We start from the raw sequence: 26,923 nt of genomic DNA, 5'->3' as shown, positions 1-26,923 counted from the left end.
AGTTAATTCTCCTTTAACATTATGGTCAGAAGATTTTTTCTCGGCCTTAATAGCTTTAACAGTCCTCTCCTGACTATAAGCACAAGTCTCTCCTCATCCCAAGCCCTGCAGCATCACACCACAAACCTTATCCAATTCCTCTACACATGCAGGTTGATTTGCCTTGTAACTGCTTTGTCAACTGTAAAATTGTTTTGTACCAGTAACTCAAAACTAAACTCCAGACAGGGTATTTGAAATGAATATTTCAAGAAGAGAAAAATATTAAAAAAATAGAATATAGTTAATGCCCAAACCCTTTCCATTCACATGCCTTCTGAATAATTTTACATATTCTGATGTTTACCCATTCACTCGTTCAGTTAAGATTTATTGAGAGTGTCCTTTGTCCAAGGCATGGACAAGACATCCTGAATTAAATGTACATCAAGACATGCTATTTTCTTGAAGCTATAAATACAATGAATAACCATATATGAATAACTATAATACCACTGTAGGTTGTGAAAATAAAAGTGAAATAAGAGAAGAACCAATAGAAATAGCTATAGAAGACAACACTTTCAGCAGAGACGATCAGGAAAGGTTTCCCAACAAGAAGAAAAGACAGTAAGTAGGGTTTGAGCTTTGGTGTGAAAGGCTGCTTGCTGTCCAATTAAATAGAGTCTGCTGTATTCATATTTCTTGGATCTTTAGTTTTTCTACCTCTTTTGCTGTCAGGTTGATACTTTTTATTTGTGAATCCTGAAATCAGCAGGCCTGTCTAAAGTCTCTTTGCCAAGTAGTTTTTGTCTCATTCTATATGAATGCAAAATATGATAGGTTGTAAGTAAAAATTTTATCTGCAAATTGGTAGCTAACAAGATCTTCAAGTCATGGATTCATTTTTGAGTACAGAAAATGAGCTGAGTGCAAATGTACTCATATTCATTTTGGCCTCTGGAAACCACTTCTAATCATTTCTTTCATGGCTTTGTGCTTAGGCTAGGAATCATCAGGATGCCAGAAAGCTAAGTTTCAGAAACTTTAGTGACAGAACCATCCATGTTTCATTGTACAGTATGTGCACTGCACAAGAGTGCCTAAGATAGTAAGTAGAGGCTGATTTCTGATCCGTGCACCACTCATGGAGTTCCCATCCTGTGAGAGATCGTATACAAAGTATTAAGGGGTTCCTTTTTCCTTTGCTCAAAGGCCTTCACCTTGCTAAGTCATCTGCCTGCTTCTAAGCCAGTGTTTTCCCAAAAGGAAGGGCTATTCCCAATTCACACAAAGGCATACAGAGTTCTAGATGTTCCACATGACAGGAAAGAGAACTTTAGTCTTCTTTTCAGGCCCATTTTGAGAGCTTAACCATATCCTTGGACCCTCATTTATCTTTCCATCTTTTTTCATCTGAATGTTTAGGTATTGCTAACAAGATATCAATGCTTCCATCTTTAACTCTGCCCCCTTCAGTGAAGATCCATCCTGTTAAAACCAAAACATCAGAAATCAGTGTCTCCCCCATCTGGAACTGTGAATGAAACCAAGAACACTGAGAAAAATGCTCCATAAAATTACCTTTTCTAGAGTACTAATTGGCATCAAGATTTGGAGACATTTTTAAAGAATCAAGAGGTATGTGAAATGTTCTCCATAAAAATTATACTAAAACAATTTTTTATGATGAGCTTAGATTTATATAATAGGATGGCACAAGGGAAAGGATGACATGATGATAAAAACTACCATGTGCAGGATATCTGCTCCATGCAGGCAGGATGCTATGCATTTTATGTACATGATGTCACTTAGTCTTATAAACAATCCAATGAGGTAGGTGCATTTGTCTTCAGTTTATAGTTAAGGAAAGAGTTTCAGAGAGATTAATAATGAGTTGGGACTAAAATTATGACGCTCCAAATCCCAGGCTCTCAACCACTAACTTATGGGTTATATAAAATTATATATGGTCGAAGATATTAGACTTTCATAACAATATACAACTAACATTGATATTGAATAAATAACTTCAAAACACTATTATTTCACAGAACATTAAGCAATTATTACGTGCAAAGGACTATGTTGGGACCCTAATGACAGAAGCACCATTTACCAGAAGAATTAGGGCCATGTTTTAACTGCAAGTTAATTTAAGGTTTGTACAGTTGACTTTTTTACAGCATGGGAAAAATCTAAATAACTAACTTGGTTGACAAAATTTATGCCATCAAGTACAGAGAGTTAGAAATAGTGAGTATATCACCAATTGTATCTATAAGATAAAAATATAACACAATAAGCATGTAAACAATTTTTTCACAGTAAGAGTGTACCACAGTAAAGTTAACTTTCAATCTGGCACAAAGGAAAAATAATGTACAAATACATATTTTTTATATGTAGCTAACTTTTTCAGAGTGCTTACCGGTTAAAAATCAGCACATTAAAAACTTTATATATTTTATGCCATAAAATCACCAGGAAAAACATATGGGGTGGGTGTTATCATCCTCGTTTATAAAAAAGGAAATCAAAGCTCAAACAATTTTGTAATAAGTAATTTGCTCAAGGCTACACAGGTAGCAAGCTGTAAGGCAGGATTTGAATCCACACCTGATTCAAAGCTTTAACTTCTATGGAGTAAGTTGAAGTTTGGCAAACTTTCTGGAAAGAGCTAGACAGTAAAAATTTTATGCTTTGTGGGCCATGTGTCTCTGTTACAACTGATCAACTCTGCTGCGTTTTGTATTTCGAAAGTGCTAGAGATAGTATGTAAATAAATGGGTACGTCTGTGTTCCAATAAAACTTTATTTACAGAAAAATGCAGCAGGCCAAATCTGGCGCAAGGCTATAGTTTGCTGAATCCTGGAATAAATGATTAATTTAAAATTAGCTCACCCTGCACCAAAGCTTTGCTGGTTACAAAATGGAAAAGTTGCTACTTTTTCCTGCTTGACCAGGAAACTATTCTGTTACTTGCCCTGAACACATTACAATGCATAAATCATATTACCGATTTATTCAGAAACCACTGAAGAAGCAAACACGATGGATTGATCAATTAAAAGAAAAAAAGACTGACAGTAGGAAAATAAACTGGTCCGCTCATGACTCTTGTGCCCATCCTAAGAACTTCTTTATGATTATTGAAAAAATTTTTTCAAGAAAATCCATTGTTCCACTGGGTGAAAATGTCCTTTTCTTATATACTATCATTGCACTATGCGGCCCATAAAAAGAACCTTCTAGTAATACATGTAGATGGTAGAATTATTTCATTTTCTTTAGTGATTCACGGTTCCAGGAGAATGCCCACTTTACAAATTGCATAGATCTGGCCATTCTTTCATGCATATTCATTAGGTTACATGCAAAAATGGCTTTTCTACATCAGTTCGAAAAGCATTTACTGAACATCAACAATGACCTAAGCATTGGCTATGGAGGAGATTAACACCTAAACACCTAATCTCAACACAGCACTGTAAATGCATTAAGAGCCATATTCATATGGGGCAAGTGATATTATTTAAGCACAAACTGAATGAAATAAGAGCACACACATATTATGAAGGTTATAGACTCCATAGGAACTGAAGAGTTGGAAGCTAGTTTTTGTAGGTTCTGTGATCTGTGAAAACACAGATTATCTATCTGCCAAAAAAAAGTCTTCTTGAAGAACAATCAAAACAGGAGACTAAACAACTTGCAAAGTATTATATAAATGTGCCTTGGCAATCAATCAAATGCAACGTCTGTCATTTGAGGAACCAAAGCATTTAACTTAATTTTGCACAGAAGCAGAGAGCTATTGTCAGAGATTTCGCATGGCATGGATGAACAGCCATAACCAATATAATTTTGTTTGTTATTAGACTATCACTATGTACGTGTTTTATCCCTGCAGGTATAATCAAAATGTTTCCAAGAAACATCAGATATATTCAAGGAAACACCTAGATGGGAAGCTCGTAAACTGTCCATTAAATGTAAATTTTTTTTTTTTAACCTTTTAAACCTCATGATATTTTGCTTCATGAAGCTAAAAACTGCTACCCTCTCATTCCCAGCACGCTCTTATATCTGTATTGGCTTTTGAAAGACTTGAGAGAGCAAATATTGAAAACCTGAAACAGGTACAGGCAACACTGAACCAAAACCCAAATGCAATTCAAAACATTTACCAAAATGCTAATACATTCCCATCTCACCTAGGATGAACATGAAAATACTGAACGACTCATAAATTTTTTAAAATTTCATCTAAACATCTGATTAACCTTAGATACTTAGCCATTCCCTTCTTGTCAGCATCAGGAGACTTGCTATTTCTTCTCCAAATGTAGAAATTTTTCAGTAATGGAAAAGAAATTTGTTTACGCTGAGAAGCCTGATTCATGCCGTGCTGTGTGTGATACCATGGTGAGGTAAACCCTGAAGACTAATGGCACGCCTCCATTACTGTATTTTTCCCCAATTCAGCTTCATTTGGTTTGTGACTTTTTCTTTTAAATTGGAACTTTCAACATTAAAATGTGGTTTGCTGAAGAATACAATAAACATTTTTAAGAATTTGGAACTTCTTTTTTATTTTTTTTGGAATTCTAATTACATGTCTTTTGCCCAATCACTGAAAAGAATGATAGTAATCAATTTGTCTTTGCCAATGCAATGGATTACTTGAGAAGATCCTCGAAAATATGTAAAATTAAAACTTGTTGGGCTTCCCTGGTGGCGCAGTGGTTGAGAGTCCGCCTGCTGATGCAGAGGACACAGGTTCGTGCCCCGGTCCGGGAAGATCCCACATGCCGTGGAGCGGCTGGGCCCGTGAGCCATGGCCACTGAGCCTGCGCGTCTGGAGCCTGTGCTCCGCAACGGGAGAGGCCACAACAGTGAGAGGCCCGCGTACCACAAAGAAAAAAAACAACAAAAAAACAAACAAACAAAAACTTGTTAAAAGTACAGGATTTGCACTTCATCTATAAAATGAGACTTCGAAAAAGAAACTCATAAAAGTATATGGATTGAAGAAAATAATATATGTAAAGCATTCAGAACAGTGCCTAGAACTTAAGTATGCAAAAAAAAGTAAATAAATAAAATGAAATTTTATGTCACCATTCTGAAATGTAGTCTCCATGGGTTAGCTATCACTATAATTCACACTTCAGAAACAGCAAATTCTTGTGCTTTAAGTTTTAGCACTCTTATTCCTCTAACATCTGATCTTGATTCACCCATTCTGCTTTCCTGCGTGTATCCCCTCTTGGTACGGATCGTCTTTGCCCTCTCCCTCCTACGCACCTGGCTTGGAATACTTCTTCGCCTTTTAGTGGACTCTCAAGTCTGCAGCTGCCACACTCCTGCCAATCCTACCCACTTCTCAAGCTCAGTCTCTTCCTGAGGGCCTTCCAATACACCTGCTTCTGCACCTATCCACATTTTCTTTTTTTAGGAAGATCATAAACTTCTTGAGGGCAGAGATCAGATTAGTGTGTTTCTCCCCACAGGCTTAGGACTGAATTGGGCTCCAAAATTTTTTAATGTTATATCATCATAGTAACTGAGGTTATGTCATACTTCTACCAACCCATGGATAAACCACTCCAAGCCTTCTTTTAAAAAGAGTTTTACTATCTATAAAATGGGAATAATAAGACTAACTGACTTGGGATATGTTCAGAATATACAAAATGAATCCTTCACACTATGTAAGTATCTTAAGAGTCTTGACATATCGTAAATGTAAAGGAAAAGAGATAAATGTGACATAAAAAAAAACACACATAACATAACTATCTAAAGAGAATATAATAGAAACCTAAGAGTAATATTTCTTAGCTTCCCTCCCCATTATATTCACCAAAACAGAGGCAGTCTCTCAAGGAAATAACTTTAAATACTACTTAATTTTTGACACACTCTCTCTCTAATTAAAATTATAATACTTTCTTTGTTCAACACTGGATCGATTAAAAGGATGAGTATATAACCTAAATTCATATATGCAAACTTGAAATATTTTAAAGCAACATGAAACCACTGATATCAAAGCAGCACAAACCCATTTAAAATAACGTTTCTACGTAAGTACAAAAGAAAAAGTAAATTCTCTACAGACTGAGGCCTCATCCTTTATTTATCATCCTAGGTATAACTTTTTGTAGAACATGTCAAAAGAGACATGAAATAGAAAGATGCTTTTGAAATTAACTGAATGCTGAGCAGTGAAAGTAATATAAAGACTATTACAAAGCAGTAAAATACTTTGGAGTTAAAAGTGTATACAGAAATAGGAACCTTTAATAAATGCTGAATATATTTATTATGAAAATCAAGAACAGTTAATCCTGGGCAGGAACCCTGGAAAAGTAACACATATAACACAAACATATGTCTATTTATAAGACATATTTATAGTGAATAACATTCTTTAAAAATTGAGTTATATATTTTTTGAATAAAATGCAAAAGACACAGAAATTCCTACTGACTAGATGTACTCTATTCGATTTCTGGAAAACCCACTGTGGGGAATCCTGAGGGTTCTACTGGGGTTTATGAAGACTGGACAGTGGCAACTTCACAATGATGAGATAGAAATTAAGGAAATTATCAGGGATAGCAGGTTACACTGAGAAAACTAAAGCACTCATGTATTTTCAATCTGGAGAAATAAGAGTTTGGGATTAACATATACACACTACTATATATAAAATAGATCATCAACAAGGACCTACTGCATAGCACAGGGAACTCTACTCAATATTCCATAATAACCTAAATGGGAAAAAAATTTGAAAAGGAACAGATATATGTATATGTATAACTGAATCACTTTGCTGTATACCTGAAATTAACACAACATTGTAAATCAACTGTACTCCAATATAAAATAAAAATTTTAAAAAAATAAAATAAAGAAACATCCTAAAACAAAAGGAAAATGAACAAACTGCTCTAGGAACTCTGATGAAAAGCAGGGAGGGTCCACAGATATTCAGGATCATTCCTACAGCTGCCTTGTCAATACAAGTTTGAGAAATAGTATTAAAAAGATGACATTTAGATACTTGAAAGGAATTCCAACTACAGAATGGGAAGAAACACACTATGGACAGTTGTCACTACAAGGAATCTGTGACGCATCCATTTAAGAGCTATAACCTTTCCTCTAAACCAAAATCACAAAATTGGATACTAAATAGCTCAGGACTTCAACACTAAATTATATTTTAGACAAAAGAAAAGTTATGGCTCAGTTATTCTGACAGCATAGCCAGGAATAAGGCTTGCTAGCTTACATCAGGAATATAGCACGTATCCTGCTGTTGCAGTAGAAATAACCTAATTTGCGTGTGCACTGCTGAAAAGAAAAAGGCTACAATGTGATGTCTAATGTTTTGAGTTTACAACTGCCTCCCTTAGGCGATAAATGCTTAGACAAGAAGACCCCTATTATGTCTAAACAGTCCATATCTTACTTGGATAAAAAAAGGAGCTCTGATGTTAATAAATTAATTTTCAAAAGTCAGGACAAAAGCATACACTAAAGAGAGCATGTTACTGCATGTAATTATATTACCAACCTAGCAATGACTCCAAGAACCATATGCTAACAAGGAAATTCCTGATAATACTTCCAAGTGCTAAGCCCCCACCCCTATGAATTTGAATTTGTACGTTTCGATGAATGGGACCTCAGTCACAATTAGCACATAATACTTATTTAAGGTGCTAGCTTACAATTAAGAAAAAGCAGCCTTCTGTTTACTACTGGGATTTCTTAATGATATTTTGCTTTTATCTATAACAAAATGCTGAATGATCAGCTTTTTAAAAATTAATCAGAATAACCTTGTTCTAATGTAAAGCATCCCCTCTGATTATGGTGAAGTCACAAATAACAACAACAATAATAAATGTCCACAAGATCTACTTCTCAGTTACAATTCTGAGAGGATACTGCATGAACACAGTGTTAAGAATTTTGGCACTGAAACTACTAGTATATTCCTGACAGTCTGACAAATTGTTCCACTTTTCAAAAACATTATAGGGACGATTCCAGTTACAACACACATGAAAGGAAATTTTTAAAGGTTTGTTTCTAATATACAATTGCTTTGCACATGCATATGTACCCTCACTCTCTGACTGAAGATAAATGCCTTAGCTTGCGGTTGTTCAAACCTTTAAAACAACATTCTGCATCAACACCAAAACGGCTGAAGACTTCATTCCAAAAGACCCCAGATCACAGAGGCACAGATCTCTTACCTGGGAAACCCCCTTGGACCATTGCTGCACCCGTGTTCCCTTCAGGGTATCTGCATTCCTGATAAACATTCAGTGCTGGAAGCAGCTCAAATCCTCACCACGGACTCTGTGCTCTCTCTTCTGTCGACCTTGGGCCTATTTTCTTTTCCCCCTCAGATTTTATTCTCCTTCAGGGCAAGTTGTCAGTCTATTTCTATCACGAGAAGCAATCAATTAAGCTAATTTCCAGCTACCCCTCAAGCTAACAGTCACATCTGTCAAGCAGGTGAGCTGCCTAGGAAAGTCTGCCGGGAGAAGCAAAATCCCGGGTTTCCAACATCTGACCCTCGGATGCTTCACGCTGTCGACTGTGGCACTCGGTTACCCTGTTCGCATCAGGATGATAGCTCTATTCCAGAGCAGGAGGCAATATAAACGCAACCATTTATTTTGTGGCCAGCTTCAATTAATATCATTTTAATGACCCGGTTTTCCTGCTGAGAAATAGTTCTTCACATTAGTTGCATCTTTCTAATGCAGATTAAAAGGAAACAGCAGTCGATTTAGCCTTTCTGAAGTGAAGGGAAGAGTCGGTCATCAACTTTCTCCTATTGCTCACAGCACCGAATCATTTTTATAACAAAGAAACTGGTGAACCACATTGAACACGCATATCCCCTAGCGAGATTCATTTGTGTCTCAGTAACATTCTAAACGTGCAGTAAAGATTCTATTTAAGCAGTCAAGCCTTCAAGTTAGCTTTCTGAGGAAAAAAAAAAATTATGGGGGAAAAAAAAAACCCAGAAGCTTCAGAGAAATCACTAGAGAAATGGTTGAGGTTTCTTCAACTTCACTTAAAATGCTACACTGCATCGCCTGTCCCACCCCAACTCCGCAGACCTTAATATAATCATATAACCAACCGCAATTGCTTCAGGATTACCTTTCTATCAATCACTACAGTATCTTCTGACCTTTCTTTGTAAAATGTGGAATAAGAAGTCATCTATCTGATCACTGATTAAATAAATGGATGGGTAATATAAGGTCAAGAACACCTGAACATAATTTAAATGGTTTTCAAGAGATCTTAAAACAATACATTTCTTTAATTATAGTTCCCATAAATGCATCCAAATTATTTCAAGGACTGAAGCTTCAGAAGTTTTCAGAATAAAAAATCAACTGAAATAGAAAGCAGTATTCACCAGGCTCCAATTATGGGGCTAGAATAAGAATTCTACTTATTTTACTTAATTATAAAGAGGAGGGTCCAGAAAAGGATAATTAATTATAGGAAATGAGAAAAATAATTTATAGAAAACAGAAAAATTAAATTTTAGCTTTTATGTCTTAATCTTTCCCATCCTACTTTGCAGTGTCAAAAAAAAAAGAGAGAGCAAATCCATTCATATATTTAGCAGTAAAATGAACATGGAAAGACCACCAGAAGCCACTAATGAACGCTGTTTGCTTATGAGGTGAGTATTCTTAACATTCTTTAAATCCTTGGTAATAACTGCTGTTGACTGTAGTGACATCTATAGGCCAGGTAGAGATCAACTACAGAGCCCACAAGGAAACAAACAAAAAAATTTTTTTAAACAGAAAGAATGACTAGTTGATCAACAAATCTTCATTAATCATGAGTATACTTCATGTTAAAAATTAGCATGGGGACTTCCCTGGTGGCACAGCGGTTAAGAATCTGCCTACCAATGCAGGGGACGTGGGTTCGAGCCTTGGTCCAGGAAGATGCCACATGCCGCAGAGCAACTAAGTCCATGCGCCACAACTACTGAGCCCGCGCTCTAGAACCCACGAGCCACAACTACTGAAGCCCACGTGCCTAAAGCCTGTGCTCTGCAACAAGAGAAGCCACCGCAATGAGAAGCCCACACACCACAGCAAAGAGTAGCCACTGCTCGCCGCAGCTAGAGAAAGCCCGCGCACAGCAATGAAGACCCAGCACAGCCAAAATAATAATAACAAATAAATAAATAATTTTAAAAATTAGCATGGTGCACATAGGAAGGCACTGAAGGGAGAGCCTAAATGTGGCCCGGAAATAAGACCTAGATTCCAGTACTGACCTCAACAATAACTAATTCTGTGACCCGGGGCAAATTAATTGCTCTGGGTCTTAGGATTCTGGACTGTAAAATTAGTTAGACCAGTTGAACTTGATGGTTCTTAAATGCCATCACCATCAAGGAACCCACTGATTAAGATACCTCTGCTCCCTTCTTTATAGTAATTTGCTATTTGTTTGCCCTCTTCCTTTAACAGAGACCTTTTTATAATTACTAAGTTTTAACTATCCTTTACAGACGTGGTTCTTTAGTGTAAGATGATGCTTAACTTTGAAATAATTTTAACGGCTTTATTTAGTATAATTTACACAACATAAAATTCACTCAAGCACACAATTCAATGTTTTTAGTAAACTTATAGAGCTGTGCAACCATCACCACAATCCAGTTTCAGAACATTCTACTAAAAAATTCCTTCAAGCCCAAACACAACTCAAACTCTAGGCAACCACTGGCCTGCTTTCTGTCCTAAAAATTTGTTTATTTTATAGAAATGTAATCATATAGTATGTAGTCTTCTGCATCAGGCTTCCTTTACTTAGGATAATGAGCATGTATCAGTATTTTGCTCCTTTTTATTACTGAAGAGTATATTCCACGGTATGGATATACAACATTTTGTTTATCCATTCACCAGTTGACGGGCATTTGGCTATTTGCAGTTCTTGGCTTCTATGAATGATGTTGCTGTGAACATTCATGTAGGAGTCTTTGCGTGGACATAGGTTTTCATTTCTCTTAGGTGTATACCTGGAAGCAGAATTGCTGGGTTCTATGGTAAACTTATGTTCAACTTTTTAAGAAAGTGTCAAACCATTTTCCAAAGTGGCTGTATCAATTTACATTTCCACCAGCAGTGTATGAGGGTTATAGCTGTATGTCTGTTTTTTTAACTAAAATCCTTCTGGTGGATGTGTAGTGGCTTAACTTGCATTTCCCTAATAAATTAATGATGCTGAGCACCTTTTCGAGTGCTTATTAGCCATTTATATGTCTTCCTTGGTGAAATGTCATTTCACATTTTGCCCATTTAAAAAAATTGGGTTGCTTGTTTTCTTATTATTGAGCTGTAAGACAAAATGCTTTTTTCCTTCCAAATAAACATATTTTGTTATACAAAATTCAAGTGGATCAAATAAATAGTAGAAGCTTCTTCTCAAAACTCCCCTCTCGAAGCAGTTTGACCTGCATGCTTCTGGACTTTTTTCGATGAAAAAATACTAGGGATACTATAAAATTCAGCTTTGGCCTTAGAATTTGACTGAAATCTGCGATTTGGCTTTGCTTCCAGAAGGCCAAAGATCTGAGAGACACTTGGGTATCATTCAGGCACCTCTGAACCAGTGATAGATCAATAATCCTGGGGAAACATGGATTAACAATAAAAAACTGTGTATTAATGGCAGTGATTCAAACAAGGCTATTCACTAGAATAGAAATGCTAGGTTAGCATTCTTGATGTAAGTTGGAATGAAAAATTTCTTTATATGCTTGACATGTTGAAATTTTATCAGCTTACCAAAGTATAAATGTTTGTTTACTATTACAAGAGTAAAATACCACAAATAAAGATAAGGATAAAAGCTGATTTTTGTATTAAAATTATTGATTTTTTAAAAGGTTAAGTAGAAAAATATATTGACAGTTATATGAATATTGAGAATTACCTCTACAAAGATTATAACCTTTGTGAATCCACAAATGTTGATTTTGTTGATTTTTAAAATATTTAAATACTACAAAGCATGAGATTAAATTATGTCATAAACTTTGTAGGATTGTTCAGCAAACTAGCACTCATATTAAACAAAGTAACCTTTAAAACTGTATTTTTAGGGACTTCCCTGGTGGCGCACTGGTTAAGAATCTGCCTGCCGATGCAGAGGACACGGATTCGATCCCTGGTCCAGGAAGATCCCACATGCCGCGGAGCAACTAAGCCTGTGCGCCACAACTACTGAGCCTGCACTCTAGAGCTCGAGAGCCACAACTACTGAGCCCATGTGTGACAACTACTGAAGCCCACGTGCCTAGAGCCCATGCTCCGCAACAAGAAAAGCCTCCGCAATGAGAAGCTTGCGCACCTCAAGGAAGAGTAGCCCCTGATCGCCGCAACTAGAGAAAGTCCGCACGCAGCAACGAAAGACCCAATGCAGCCAAAAATAAATAAATAAATTTATTTTAAAAATAAATAAATAAAAGTTGTATTTTTAGTTTTTAAATTCTATCTGACCATGAATTTTAAAAAAAATTTATTGAAGTATAGTTGATTTACAATATTCTATTAGTTTCAGGTGTACTACATAGTGATTCAATATTCTTATAGATTATACTCTACTTAAAGTTAATAAAAATACTGGCTATATTCCCTGTGCTGTACAGTATATCCTTGTAACAGCTTATTTATTTTATATCTATTAGTTTGTACCTCTTAATCCCCTACCCTTATCTTTCCTCTCCCCACTTGGAACCACTAGTTTGTTCTCTGTATCTGTGAGTCTGTTTCTGTTTTGTTATATTCATTCATTTTGGACCATGAATTTTTCTCAAAAATTTCTCCTGTGTATTCTTCCCACACTGTGAGGAATGAAATGAAAGTAAAATGCCAACCTTACCACATTGAAATTCCATGGGAAGGAAAAATTACAAAATCAGAAATAAATCCTTCTATGATAATTCCACCTTTGGTCCAGGGAAAATAAAGAATAAGATGACAAAAAGTATCAAAGAAAAATGAAGTACTCCAAAATATCTTTCTCTTCTAATGACCTCCATTGAAAGTGAAAGTATAACATGTCACAATGGTCAACAATGATCAAGGCACCGTCAGTAGTAGACAGTGTTAATAAAGTAATGTTCAGACATAATAATGTTAAACTTCAAAAGACTGATTTCTAAAATTAAAAAAAATTATAAAAACTTCTGGATAAAATTTTTAATATATACTTATGCCAGAATTTCATTCTGTAATGGCAATATTTGGCAAACACTGAAGAATGTTGTATTGATAATAATAAAAGGTAGCAGCTAACATTCTGGAGTACCTCCTATGTATGTGTCACTTCCCATATAAGCATGTTATATACATCATTTCTTCCAGTCTCTCACAAGCACCCAGTGAAAGGAGTACTATTATCATCCCCATCTTACGAATGAGGAAACTAAGGGAAAGATATGCAACTTGTTCCAGGTCAAATGGCTAGAAATGCTTAGAGATTTTATAGTATGTATTAATTTCATATAACATGTACTGATCTAATTGCTACTAGTGAAAATTGCAGCAGCAAACTTCTTTGTAGGTATATGTACACACAGACACACATTCACATGGGCAACAAATTCCTTAAGATATATCACTGGAAGTTAGATTATTCAAAGAATATGCACATTTAAATTTTTTATATGTGCCGCCAAATGAGTCTCTAGAAAGAGATAACATGAATTCAAATTCCTATCAACAGCATAAAAGAACTCCTTTTTTCTACAACCTCTCCAACAATGAGCAACAGTAATTTTTAAAATCTTAAGTAATTTGATGGGATAAAAAATCTGATTTTTTATTAATTTTCATATCCCTCATTGTTAGTGAGGCTGAACACTTTTTGTACTTGTTCCTCAAATCTATTACACAATGGTTGATATTTGCTTGTTTTTCTGTTGTTTTTCTATTGTTGTTCTATTGTTTCTATTATTTTCTATTTCTATTGTTGTTCTATTGTCCTCTGAATATATATGTATACAAAAATATGGGTGTATATATTTTAATTTTTATATAAGCCAGCTTACTATTTTCTTTTACAGTGTTATTATAATAATATGGAAACCCTTTCCCTGTACCAAGAGTATATTTTTTAAAATCTTAGACTTTCTATAAGACACCTGGGTCTATTTCAGGATTATTTCAAATGCAAATACTAAACTGATTTAATTACTGTAGTTTTAAAGAATATTTCTAATCTGAAGTGCTACTGGTACTCTGAGCAGGAGAATTCTTTACTGTACAAGATTATCCCATACAATGCAGTGCCCTTGGCACCTCAACTAATAAATAACAGTAGAATATCCCATCCATTTAGACCAGGGGACACTTGGCAATGTGTGAAGGCATTTTTGGTTGTCACAACTGGGGTGGGAGGAAGAGGCTACTAGCGTCTAGTGAGTAGAGATCAAGGATGCTGTTAAACATCCTACAAGGCAAGGGTCAGTCCCCCACAGCAAAGAATTAAAGGTTAAAATGTCAGTAATCAAGGTTGAGAAAAACTGTTTCAGACAGGTCAAAACCCTCCCACTCATTTCTAAAAGCTCCAGATTGAGTTTGAAAAACACCAGTTTAGAATATATTCAGATGCTAGGGAAGTATGTGTCCCCCTCCTCTCAATATTTTTCTTTTCCAAAATTGACTAGCATTTCATTTCCAAATCAGTGTTCAATGAAATTCTCATATTTAAAAAAAATGCCTATACACTCTTAGGATTTAGATTCGAATTACCTTAAATGGGCTTCAGGACTTGCACTAAATAGGCAAAATGATGCCTATTTAAAATTGTGTGTGCGGGGCGGGGGGGGGGGGCGGGGAGGGGTTGTGGGTGACAATGTTTCTGTGTATCTGCATACATATTTCTTGAGGGTAGGTTTATAGCTTTTATCACATTGCCAAACAGTAAATGACTCAAAAGTTATGGGTCATTGCCATGATTTGCATTTCTAATTGTATTATTACTGGGTTTTTAAAAAGTTTCTCTGTTATTTCTATTAGGAAATTTCTATCACATTTCCTAAGTAGATAATACTGATTAGAAGATTTTTTTCATATGCACAATTAATATATAGCCTGACTTACTCTTGCTAAAAGATTATTTTAGGTTTTGAATTTTTGAGATTGACAACTGTATTATCTGTGAATAATATTGTTTTTCTCTTTCTGGTTTTGTTTTTTTGTTTGTTTATTGAGCTGGGAAGAAGAGGTGATCTTACTGCACTGCTAGATTCTTGAGGACAGTGGGACTAGCAGGCAGCTTTGTCTTCTTCCAAATTTAAATGCAGTTTTGGGGGCATTTTTGTAAGAGGAAGAGAGGTTTGGGACAGGTTCCTCAGACCACTCCATGGGAACACAAGAAGATTATTTATGAAATCTTTTTAAAAAATTAAAATATGAGTTTGTGTATTTTATACATGATGTAAGGAATTTTTGAATAAATATGGTAAAGAAGAGTGACGTCCAATGAGCAGGGTTTGGGGGGTGGCTGATAGTGATGGTTCAACAACTCTAAATAGACGACAAGCTACTGAATTGGACACTTTAAGTAGATGTATGGTAATGTGGATTATATCTCAATAAAGTTGCTGTTTTTTAAAAAGCTCTAAACTTACACATAGTGTGACTCTGAGCGATTTGCTAATAAATCACATTTCAGAAGGTCTTAGCTAGTATCCTATCCTTAAAAACAACTGAAATAAAAACAAAAAGAATTAAAGTAAAACACAAAGATGCAAGGTATCTGTAATCTAATTTTTATCTGCATGGTGTGGTTCATGGGCTAATTTTATTATGCTTCATAACCCAAATATATTTCTTATACCAAATATTATATTATGACATATAATTGGGGGGAGGGAGGAATCTGAGCAAAATGCCATAAAGATGTATCACTGTCATAATTAAACCAGATCCTTATTGAGGAAAAAAAAAAGGTGGAAAAACAAAATACCTCAGGAGAGTATGCTATTCTGGAATTAAAGGATAAAAAAAAGGGCTTTAAGAGACCGTCCGCATGAGGTTCCATTCACATCTCTGTTACAGCACTAAAAAGCCAGGTGTCAAATAAGTCAATTATATTCTGAATTCCGAGGATTTTTTTAATAGACATTAAGAGACATGTCTGGGCTTCCCTGGTGGCGCAGTGGTTGAGAGTCTGCCTGCCGATGCAGGGGACACAGGTTCGTGCCCCGGTCCGGGAAGATCCCACATGCCGTGGAGCGGCTGGGCCCGTGAGCCATGGCCGCTGAGCCTGCGCGTCCGGAACCCGCGCGTCCGGAGCCTGTGCTCCGCAGCGGGAGAGGCCACAACAGTGAGAGGCCCGCATACCGCAAAAAAAAAAAGAGACATATCTATTGTATGATTCTCATTGCTTCACTCTCTTATGTTACAGAAAGTCATTCCAAACCTTCTGCTCCCTGCAGTTTAAAACCATAATTGAAAGAGTGAACGCCAACAGGTTAGAATCACCCAAGTGACATAAAAGCATTTAACTTCTGGGATCGAAGGTGAACAAAGCAAGACTTTCTGGAGACTGTGGCAAATCCCCCTGGGGATCGAAACTTTTTGATAAAGTAATGGGTGGCATATTGAGAAAGAGATGTCAAGCTGCTCCGGACAGAATGCTCTGAAACTGTGATGGTACAGTTCAGGAGAAAGGGTACCTCCGAGGCACCAGGAGCACACCCGGGTTTTCAGTGCACCCCCATGTAACTATGTGAGTCACCTACCTTCTTTCATTAACTTGCCCCAAATACTGAATTTCTATAATGTGCCAGGCCAAAACAGAGGGTAACTAGCCTCATGGAACTTAGAGATTTGGTGGGGGAGACGGATTAATCTAATAAATATATAAATAATTACATTTTGTTAATACGATGAAAGAAAAATACAGGAATAAGTATTAGTAGAAGGAGTCGGGCAAGGTTTTCCAAATAATGCGACATGAAGCTGAAATCAGCAGAAGAGATATTTCCTTTCAAAGGCTCTTCTGAGAATGCACTTAAAGATCTGGGGAGAACTTATGGAGAATTTAGTAACTACTATCATATAGTTACTAAAATTGTGGTAATAAAAATACAAAGGAAACTACGAATGTGAGAAGAGATTGGGAAAGAAGATTCATCTACATTTGTTGATCCATTGTAGAAAGAACGATAATAAAGATATGGCATCTTTCCAACAGCCAACTGAAAATTTGGATCAGGATATCAGAGTGAGTTTAAGTCCAGAAACAAAGATTAGAAAGTCACCATGTGATAGTGAACTGAGTGATCATTTCATGCACTCAATGATCTTAAACCTCTGACAGGGCAATCAAGCTTTAAATTTAGGTATTAAAGACTATACTATAAAGTAAAAAGTTCTGCACCACTGATACCTCCCTTTGACAAATCCTGCAGGTCTGACAATAGTAGTTTGGTCAACAGCTAAGCATTTATGTGGATATTGTTTCTTAATTTTTAACTGTTTCATAATTCTTAATTAAAGTTCAAGAAATTTTCATTATTAAGATGGTTGTAAGACTTCTCATGGAAATTAGACACTAGAATGTCATATGTTCAACTATGCAAGATGAGTGATCTATAATATAAATGCCTGTTATGTAACACCCTGTCTATACGGGTATATGTGGGAGACGTCGCGTGTTCAGTTCCAGATCACCGCAATAAAGTGAGTCACACCAATCTTTTGGTTTTCCAATGCATATAAAAGTTATGTTTACACTACACCGCAATCTACGAAGTAAGCAATAGCATTATGTCTAAAAAGCAATGTACATACTTTAATTAGAAAACACTTTATTGCTAAAAAATGCTAACTATCATCTGACAATGCAGGGCTGCCACAAACCAATTAGTAAGAGACACAATCATTTGTGAAGGGCAGTCAAGCGAATCACAATAAAAGGAGGCATGTCTGCATTGGCTGTAACACTGAATTCTCACAACAACCTGAACAATAACTCCCTTGGTTATTTTACCAAGTATCCTCTTTCTGTTCTTCCTCAGCAACCCCATGTTGCTAAGTTCAACGGTTACTATTCTGTCTCCAACCTCTCGGAATCATTCCACAGTTGACCACTGAGGTTCAGTGACAGAACCTTTCTTGAAACACATTCTCTTAAACTACTTAATTCTACAATCTCCTCAGAGTGTTCTTATGCTAGGATGCTCTTATGCTAGGCATGTGCTGGGTTCCCTTCTTGCTGCTGTCTACACACACTTCTCTACCTCACCTGCTCCCGTGAGTTTAACACCATCCAGATCAGCAGTTTTCAGAAAGTCGGACCTGAATCAGAAGTATCAGCGTCACCTAGAAATGCAAATTACTGGGTGCTCCCAGATGTAAGAACTTAGAAACTGGGGGTAGGGGTCAGCAATTAGTGTTTGAACAAGCTCAACAGGTGCTTCTGAGGTACACTGAAGTTTGAAAACCACAGATTTGTGGTTTTCATACAGCAGGTTGTGACTCATTAGTCGATCAAGAAAAAAAACGAGTTGCAAACAGCATTTTAAAAAGTGAAATAAAATAGTACAGAGGGAATTCCCTGGTGGTCCAGTGGTTAGGACTCAGCGCTTTCAATGCCGTGGGCCCAGGTTCTAATCCCTGGTCAGGGAACTAAGATCCGACAAGCCATGTGGTGCGGCCAAAAAAAAAAATAGTATAGAAAAAGAATAATTTCTTCATATGTTATAAAGGTAAGTTATATTTCATGAAACTTTTGTTTCAGTTATATATGCATGTTAGTGTGTGTGTCCGTGTGTACGTGCACATCTATATTCGGTTGTTAAATAAAATATATGTTACTGTGGATCACAGTCTGAAAAAAAATCTGATCGATATGATGACTAAAAAGTCAGCTCTGTGGTTCCTTCTTGTCATTTGGGTCCTACCTTGCTTGGCCTTCCTTACCCATTCCACTTAATGTTGCCTCCTCCAAGGGATTTATTCTCACACTACCTTGCTTTATTTAGTTATTTACAGTACTTATCAATATTTAAACTATCGTATTGTTTATAAGCTTTCTCCCCCTCTAGAATATAAGTTAATGAGAGATCTTGTTCCCGACACCTAAAACAGTGTCTGCCCACCTAAAATACCCACTCAATAAATATTTCTTGACCAGATGAACTTTGTAAATGAGTAACTTGCCAAAGCTCACCTAAGTTAGACTAAACTACACTTTAGAATCATGAGTATCTCACGTCGGTGATCTCTCTAACATAATCATCACTTCTCGGTAGGCCTACAGCTTGGATTCCAGCCTTCCACTTCCTAGTCCTGGACCATGGGAAAGTTACGTAATCATACTTTCACCACTGTAAAAAGAAATGCTTAGTTTTGGGACAATAAGAATCTGATAAAACAGTGAACCAATTTGCTTTTAGTTTTGGAAAGATGAGCGGAGTATTCATTTAATAAGAGTTTAGGAGCAAAGAAAAATTCACCAGATCCATATCAGGAGAAATACAGGAAAGCTAGAGGCTTTAGGTTCACCTACATTTTAAATGTGAACCATCTCATAGCTCCACACGGTTCAAACCCTTCCGGAGAAGGTTAACAGAAAATTCAATGGGAAGGGAAAAAATAGGGAGCAAAATGAATGGAAAGTCATATTCACAGCCCAGATTTGCTGGAGAATTTGTGAAATGTCATAGTTAGGAGATGAATTTTATACTAGAAGTCTATACAGTAAGTCCCCTACATATGAACCTTCAAGCTGCCAGCTTTCAAAGATGTGAACGTGCATTTGCATGTCCAATCACGTAAGTTAGTTCACGTGTGTTGTGTACACTGTCACATCCTCCACAAGTGGTTGTGCTTTTGTGTACTTTACTGAAAGGTACTGTACAGACTACAGTAATACAGTATCTGTATTTTAAACTAGATCTGTAAGAGGACGACTTCTTTGAATTCCTTGCTGTGAAACACAAGGAGTTTACTAATGAAGACCTGATGGAATTGGAGGCCCAGAGAAAGGATGAAGAGAGACAAGAGGAAGAAGTAACTGAAGAACCGAAGAGATTCACGATGCAGGAAATGGCAAGGGGATTTTCTTTATTTGAGGAGGCACTGTTAGTTTTGAGGCACAGGACCCGAACGTAGAATGGTACACGAAGGTTGCAACAGTCGTTCAGAATGCAATCCAGTGCTACTGTGTCATCTATGACGAGGAAAAAAGAGCTACTACCCAGACATCACTGGATCTTTTTTCAAGAGGTTAGATAGAATTGAATCCAGCAAGGCTGGATCTTTTTTCAAGAGGCTAGATAGAATTGAATCCAGCAAGGAACCAGAACCTGTGCCGTCAACGTAAGGGCTGAGTGAAATTGCAGCTTGCCCTCTGTCTCCTATCGCTGACGATCCTTCAGCTCTACCATCTCCCACCTCTTCTCCCTCCTCCAGTCAGTAACTCTTCTTGCCTGTTCACTCGATGCCAGCCCCTGTATGCCGGCTGTTGTACTGTACTACTGTACTTTTCAAGGTACTGTACTGTAAGATTAAAAATGTTTATTTTTTGTGTTTGTTTTTTATGTATTATTTGTGTGAAAAGTATTATAAACCTATTACAGTACAGTACTTTATAAGCTGATTGTTTTAGTTGGGTACCTAGGCTAACTTTGCTGTACTTAACGAACAAATTGGACTTAACGAATGTGCTCTGAGAATGGAACTCATTTGTATGTAGGGGACTTACTGTATCAGCTTTCAGTGTAAATCAATGTCCTTCCTGAACCCCTCTAACGCTGTGAATGTGTGCTGTGAACACACATGAACACATGGTCTTGGAACTCCGGGGAACTGCTCTGCTTATCTAATGGTATCAAAGTGATATTCACTAGATAACCCCAAGTCACTTTGTTCCTATTTCTGGGATAGTAATGTTTTAAGTAATGAGAAGAGTAGATGACAGACAGTACCAACTCTGGAGTCAGAGTGCCTGGATTTAAACTCCATGTCCATTATTTATTAGCTGTGTAATTTTTGACATATTCCTTAATTTCTCTGAGCCTGTTTCTTTATTTGTACATTTAGAGACCTCACAAAGTTATTACGTTGATAGAGTTATTAACACATATGAAGACCTGGCACATGGTAAACCAGAGTGTTTACTAGGTATCACAATCTTTATACTAAGTTCTTTAAATGCTTTCTCCTCTAATGCTCATAGCGATCCTGTGAGGCAGATTATTATAAGACATCCCCTCTCCTCCATATTGATAGGAAAGTGTGAGCCATGAAGAGGTTAAGAAACTTATCCATGTATTCACAACTAAGTGGTAGAGCTAGGATTAGAATGTAATCTTAGTCACATGCTTAAACCAGGTTTCCTAACAACCATGCAAATATAGGCATTCTAGTATCCCAGAAATTATGAATAATCAACAAGCTATTTCCACTCTGCTGCAGCTGCCCTAATAACTATATCAAAACAAGGGATTACATTACACAAACACACACATGTATCAATCGTATCCATCACGTGTTGCTCTTCCAAAGAGGTTGAGAACCAAGGCACTGCAAGTACCTTTATGAAATTTTGTTTCCATGCCTTTGTATCCTCCCTTCCAGGCTGGTGACCCCACAGAGAAAACAAGGAGCTATGTTTCATTTATCTCACAAAAGACTCACTTGGCACTGTTAGTGAAAAGCAGTTGGTTTTCAACAGAGATTGTTGAACAAATAAAAATGCATGAGAAAGCATTCTGTAAAATCACAAAGTACAAACCAAGTTTTTATAAAGTCAACTTAATTGTTATATAGTTATATTTATTTTTATATTTCATTTATCTATTACTATATTTAGAAAAATATAAAGTTATAGTCAACTTTATAATACTTGTTGAAGATTCACAATACGCCAGGCTAAAGGCCTTATCACCTTATTTTAATCTTCATCACAACCCCTTTGAAGTAGGTACCATTATTTTCATAGAAGAGGGCATGCTTAAGGTCACACATTAGGAAGTAGTGGAGCCAGAATTTTAACTCTTTCAATTTCTGTATCAGACTCCTTTTCTATATTATAGAAAGAAAAATATTATTTTAAAATATGTAAATTTCAAAAACCATGAAATTCACCCATTCAAATGTATAATCCTGTAGGTTTCAGTATAGCCACAAATTGTGCAACCATCATCACAATCTAATTTTAGAACATTTTCATCACCCCCAAAATAAATTCCATACACAACAGCAATCAGATCTAAACTACATATACTTTACATACATAAAAGATATATAAATTATTTTAAATAAAGCCTCCATTAAATATATGTGTGAATGTATATTTGATACAACTAATGTAAAAGGACGTCATGAAATGACATCTAAAGGAAAAATTATGACTTCGTTGGCCCTCTGTAATTTTGCATTGGCAATATCACCATCCACTTGAGTAGGGCACGTAATCAAGGGCTAAAATCTACATTCAACTCTTATTATTATGGGTCAAACTCCAATTTCAAGGACTTCTTAGCATTTGTGTAATCATAACCAAATAGAAGACTAGGAGGGAATGTACATAAAAGTTTACCACCCAGCTGCCTTTGATACTCACTCTGTTATATTAGTGTCAAAGACAAAAACTTACGAAAATAAAGTCACAGAAGTTTTGGAGACGTAAACTTTCTTTTTCAGCAAGATATGTTCATGCACATTTTCTAAGAAGCTATACCACTGTATTTGACAATTTACAACAATCATTAAAGCGTAATATAATAAATTCTGCATCCACCCCAAATAATGAAAAGGAACTCACTGTTGGTAAATGCATATTCTTCTTCAGTTTCATCACTGTCATCAGATGGAGCTTTATAAGGAGGCGGCAGTTTCATTGGAGGTGGAGCAGTTCCTCGCCTCTGAAGATGCAAAATTTGAGAGAAGCGTTTTTCTTTGTATAACCTCTTATACAAAGAGGTTTTATATAACCTCTTTTTCTTTGTATAACCTCTTCCTCAATGACAAACAGGATAAAAAAGATCATCTGTAAATATTTTGACTCTATCCAACTTCCATCACATCACTAGGATTGTAAAATAAATACAATTCATTCTCTTATGTTTATGTTATTATGTAAAAGTGACTCTGTGATGTAAACACACCAATACAGAAAACAGGAATTCAAAGGCACAGCTTTTAAGACTGTTAACCTACCCAGAAGAATGAGTTCCTTTCTCCAGTGAGAAAGTCAATTATATGTACTTTCTTTACACTGTTGAGGCTTAGTTTTCTTTATTTCTGACCAAATAACTCAAATGAAAAACATTTCAAAATTAAGTCTAAATGTAAAAACTACCTAACGTGTTAATCCTACAATTATTTAAACTTTTTATTCAACTGGAGAAGGTACAGATTTCATTCTTTAAAAACTACTTGAAATACCAAGATTTTCTAACCAAAGAGGTATTCATCTACAACTTATAAAGAGTCAACACACATTTTAATGTTTTAAAAAAGAAAGAGAAAGCTTTATGATGAATATTTTTTGTATTTCTGTATAAGTATTCTTTAAATTTACACACCAAATGATACAGCACATCAATATTTGGTTCAAATAGGCTTAATTAAAGTAGACTTTATGATCAGATTACCTTCACAGAATGTTGACATTTTCTTGAACGCTGGGAAAAATAAAACATGCCCAACTATGGAGAGATCCAAGCTGCTGGAAAGAATGGGAGCCGATACACACAAGCACTCCACAAAAGCCAAAATAACCAGATTAAGATTTGTTTTGCTACAGGATTTCAATAAAGCAATTATTCTTTATAGGACAAAGCCACTAATGGCAGGATACACTTCAGTAAATGGACAATGACTGGTCCATTACAGAAAGCAGGCATGTAATAAATTCCTCCAAAATAGAAAACAATATTTGGGATCCATAAAGAAAAACACACACTCAAATTTATTTAAGATAATGTCTAACCAAAACAGTACTTTGTACATTTATAGAAAATCCAAAAATCAATAAAATGCAAGAGTGATGAAGGAAGAGAAGATGCCAAATACAAAGTACTTGTTAAGCAACAAAAAATTCAGAAATGTGATCATGGTGTCTCTTTAATTCTTGTTTGAAAAAACTTAAAAGTGAGTTAAATGAAGAATAATAAAGGCAAATGAATTTTCAGCAAACCTTTTCCTCAGACCAGATCATTCTAAGTGAAAGACAATGCTCAGAACAAGGACAGCCAGCTTTTAAAATAGTATTAAGAGGGCTTCCCTGGTGGTGCAGTGGTTGAGAGTCCATCTGCCGTTGCAGGGGACACGGGTTTGTGCCCCGGTCCGGGAAGATCCCACATGCCGCGGAGCGGCTGGGCCCGTGAGCCATGGCCACAGAGCCTGCACGTCCGGAGCCTGTGCTCTGCAACGGGAGAGGCCACAACAGTGAGAGGCCCGCGTATGGCCAAAAAAAAAAAGAGGACCTTAGAAGGAAATTTATGGTCTGAAATGACTATTTTAGAAAAAAAGAATGGTTAAAAATTAATAAATTTTACAACTATCTAAAGATTATTAGATGGGGGGAAGGAAATAAACCCAAATAAGACAATATAAAAATGAGAACATAATTAATTAAGCAGAATAAAGATATAACAGAGAAGACTAACAGCTCAAAACTTAATTCTTCAAAATGAGGAATTAAATGAAAAATTACTTCAAGATTAATAAAAAATAAACTATATTCATAATGAAAAAGAACTACTTTGAAGAGAACACAGATAATACACATTAAGAGAATAAATAACTTTATACCAACAAATGCAAAAATTAGGTGATATCAATATTCCTAGAAAAGAGTCAGTAATCACAACTGACTCTAAAAGGAACAGAAAATCTGAATAGCTCAGTAACACAGGCCCTTGATGGCTTCATAAGCTAATCTGACCAAACATGTAAGGCATGGATAATCAGTATCTTACACAAACTCTCAGAGAACTGAAAAGAAGAAGTACTCCTACTACTCATTTTAGTAGTCTTCTATAACCAAAACCAGACAGGATAGTATATAAACGGAAAATTCCAGGCCAAACTTGTTCAAAATCACAGATGTAAAAATTCTAAAAGGAATAATACTAGCAAACGGGCAAAAAAGATCATGACCAAATTAATTTAAGATTGGTTTAACATTACAGAATCTATTAATATAATTCACCACATTAAGGAATTCAAGGAGAAAAAAAAATCACATACAAATTATTTCAGTGAATGTAGATAATACATTTGATAAAATTCAATGTCAATCCCATTCGTGATAAAAATTCTTAGCAAAATAAGAATGAAAGGGAATACTTCCATAACCAAAGGATAATCTATAAAAACTTACAGCACACATCATATTTAATGGTTAAATATTGAAAGCAATTTCCTAACTACCAGGAGGTAAAACAATAAGAATGTTAGCTCTTATTACCTCCATTAAACACCACAGAGGTGTTAGCAGATATAATAAAGCAAGGGATAAAATACTGGAAAGGGAAGAAGAAAACTGCCTTTATCCAAAGTGGTTATTATTATCCATATAGAAAATTCAGAAATGAAAATCTACATAGTACTAGAGTTTGGGATTCATATTCTTATTAAAAATTATATATATATATATATATATGTATATGTGAAGTACATACACCAAGACACTAAAAGCTTCTACATAAAATATTTAATAAGTTTATCTTTAGGTGGTGGGTTTATGAGAGATTTTAACTTTTTTATTTTAGCATTTTGGTTTTCCCAGTGTCCTGAACCAGATTATTTTGTAAAAGAATAAGAGAATAATGTTACAAGATGTCAAAAGATATATAAAATTCAATTTCATATCTACATACTAGCAACAGAAAATGCAATTTAAAAATATTTAAAAGCAACACAAAATATAAGGATTTCTAGGAATAAACCAAAGATTTACAATGCCTTTCTGAAGAAAATGATAACAATTAATTGTAAGAAATAAAAGAGGAAGTTAATAAATAGAAAGACATACCAGGTTAATGGTTAAGAAGGCTCAATATCATAAAGATGTAAATTCTTTACAATTTATAGATCTGACACAACTCCAGTCAAAATTGTCAAAGAGATTTTTTGGTAGAATTTGACAAGCTAATTATAAAATTAAGTGGAAAAGAAAAAGGACACAAATAGGTAATACACTTCTAAAGAAAAAGAAATATGTAAAGGAGATTGCTCTACTAGAAAACAAGATTTATTATTAGACTTTAATAATTTAGGCAGGGCAGCATTTGTGCTGTGATAAACAAATGGAACAAAGAGAAAGCTCAGAAACAATCTTCCCCTGATAACCTGAGATATGATAGAGGTTGTGGTGCAAAGGAGGGCCTATTTAAAAGAGTGGGATAATTATTTAGCTTTATGGGGAAAAATGAAAATCCATCCTACCTGACACCATACCCTAAGATAAACTTTATATCAACTAATTCTACTAGAATAGAGGTGGGGAAACAGGAGTGGAGGATTAACTGTGATTGACAGTAAGAAACGTTTTCTCAGGAGAGATGACCTTTGACCTGCTCCTTCGAGAATGAAAAGGAAGAGCAATGTGGAAAATGGACTTCCAGGCTGAGGGAGCAGCAAGATCAAAGTCTGAGAAACTTTCTGGGAATAGACAGACAACCAGCCCAGCTGAACAGGAAAGACAGAGAAAGATGATGATGGCTTACTGGTGCGTCATGACACTTTTACACCTATACTCCACTAGGCCTTCATCCAGGCCAGAATCAGTCATGTTCACAGAAGGGAAATACTATAACTACAGTACTTCTATCCTGATACTCATCAAAAAAACACTTACTAATTGCAGCTCAGATA

The 26,923-nt window shown here is 35.8% G+C and overlaps 1 protein-coding gene across 8 annotated transcripts in view; it reads right to left on the bottom strand.

Annotated features, from left to right (window-relative positions):
- The window catches only part of PATJ (PATJ crumbs cell polarity complex component), a 358,864-nt gene that overhangs the window by 174,867 nt on the left and 157,074 nt on the right, over positions 1-26,923 (bottom strand). For all 8 annotated transcript variants that reach the window (XM_079919148.1, XM_079919149.1, XM_079919151.1 and 5 more), the window contains one exon: positions 22,863-22,962. In XM_079919148.1, the coding sequence (XP_079775274.1) occupies positions 22,863-22,962 (100 nt within the window). The remainder of the gene's footprint in view (positions 1-22,862; positions 22,963-26,923) is intronic.

This window comes from Stenella coeruleoalba (assembly GCF_951394435.1).
Source record: "Stenella coeruleoalba genome assembly, chromosome: 1".
NCBI lineage: Eukaryota > Metazoa > Chordata > Mammalia > Artiodactyla > Delphinidae > Stenella > Stenella coeruleoalba.
Note: the sequence above shows the minus strand (reverse complement) of the source record. Positions and strands in the feature narration are given on the sequence as shown.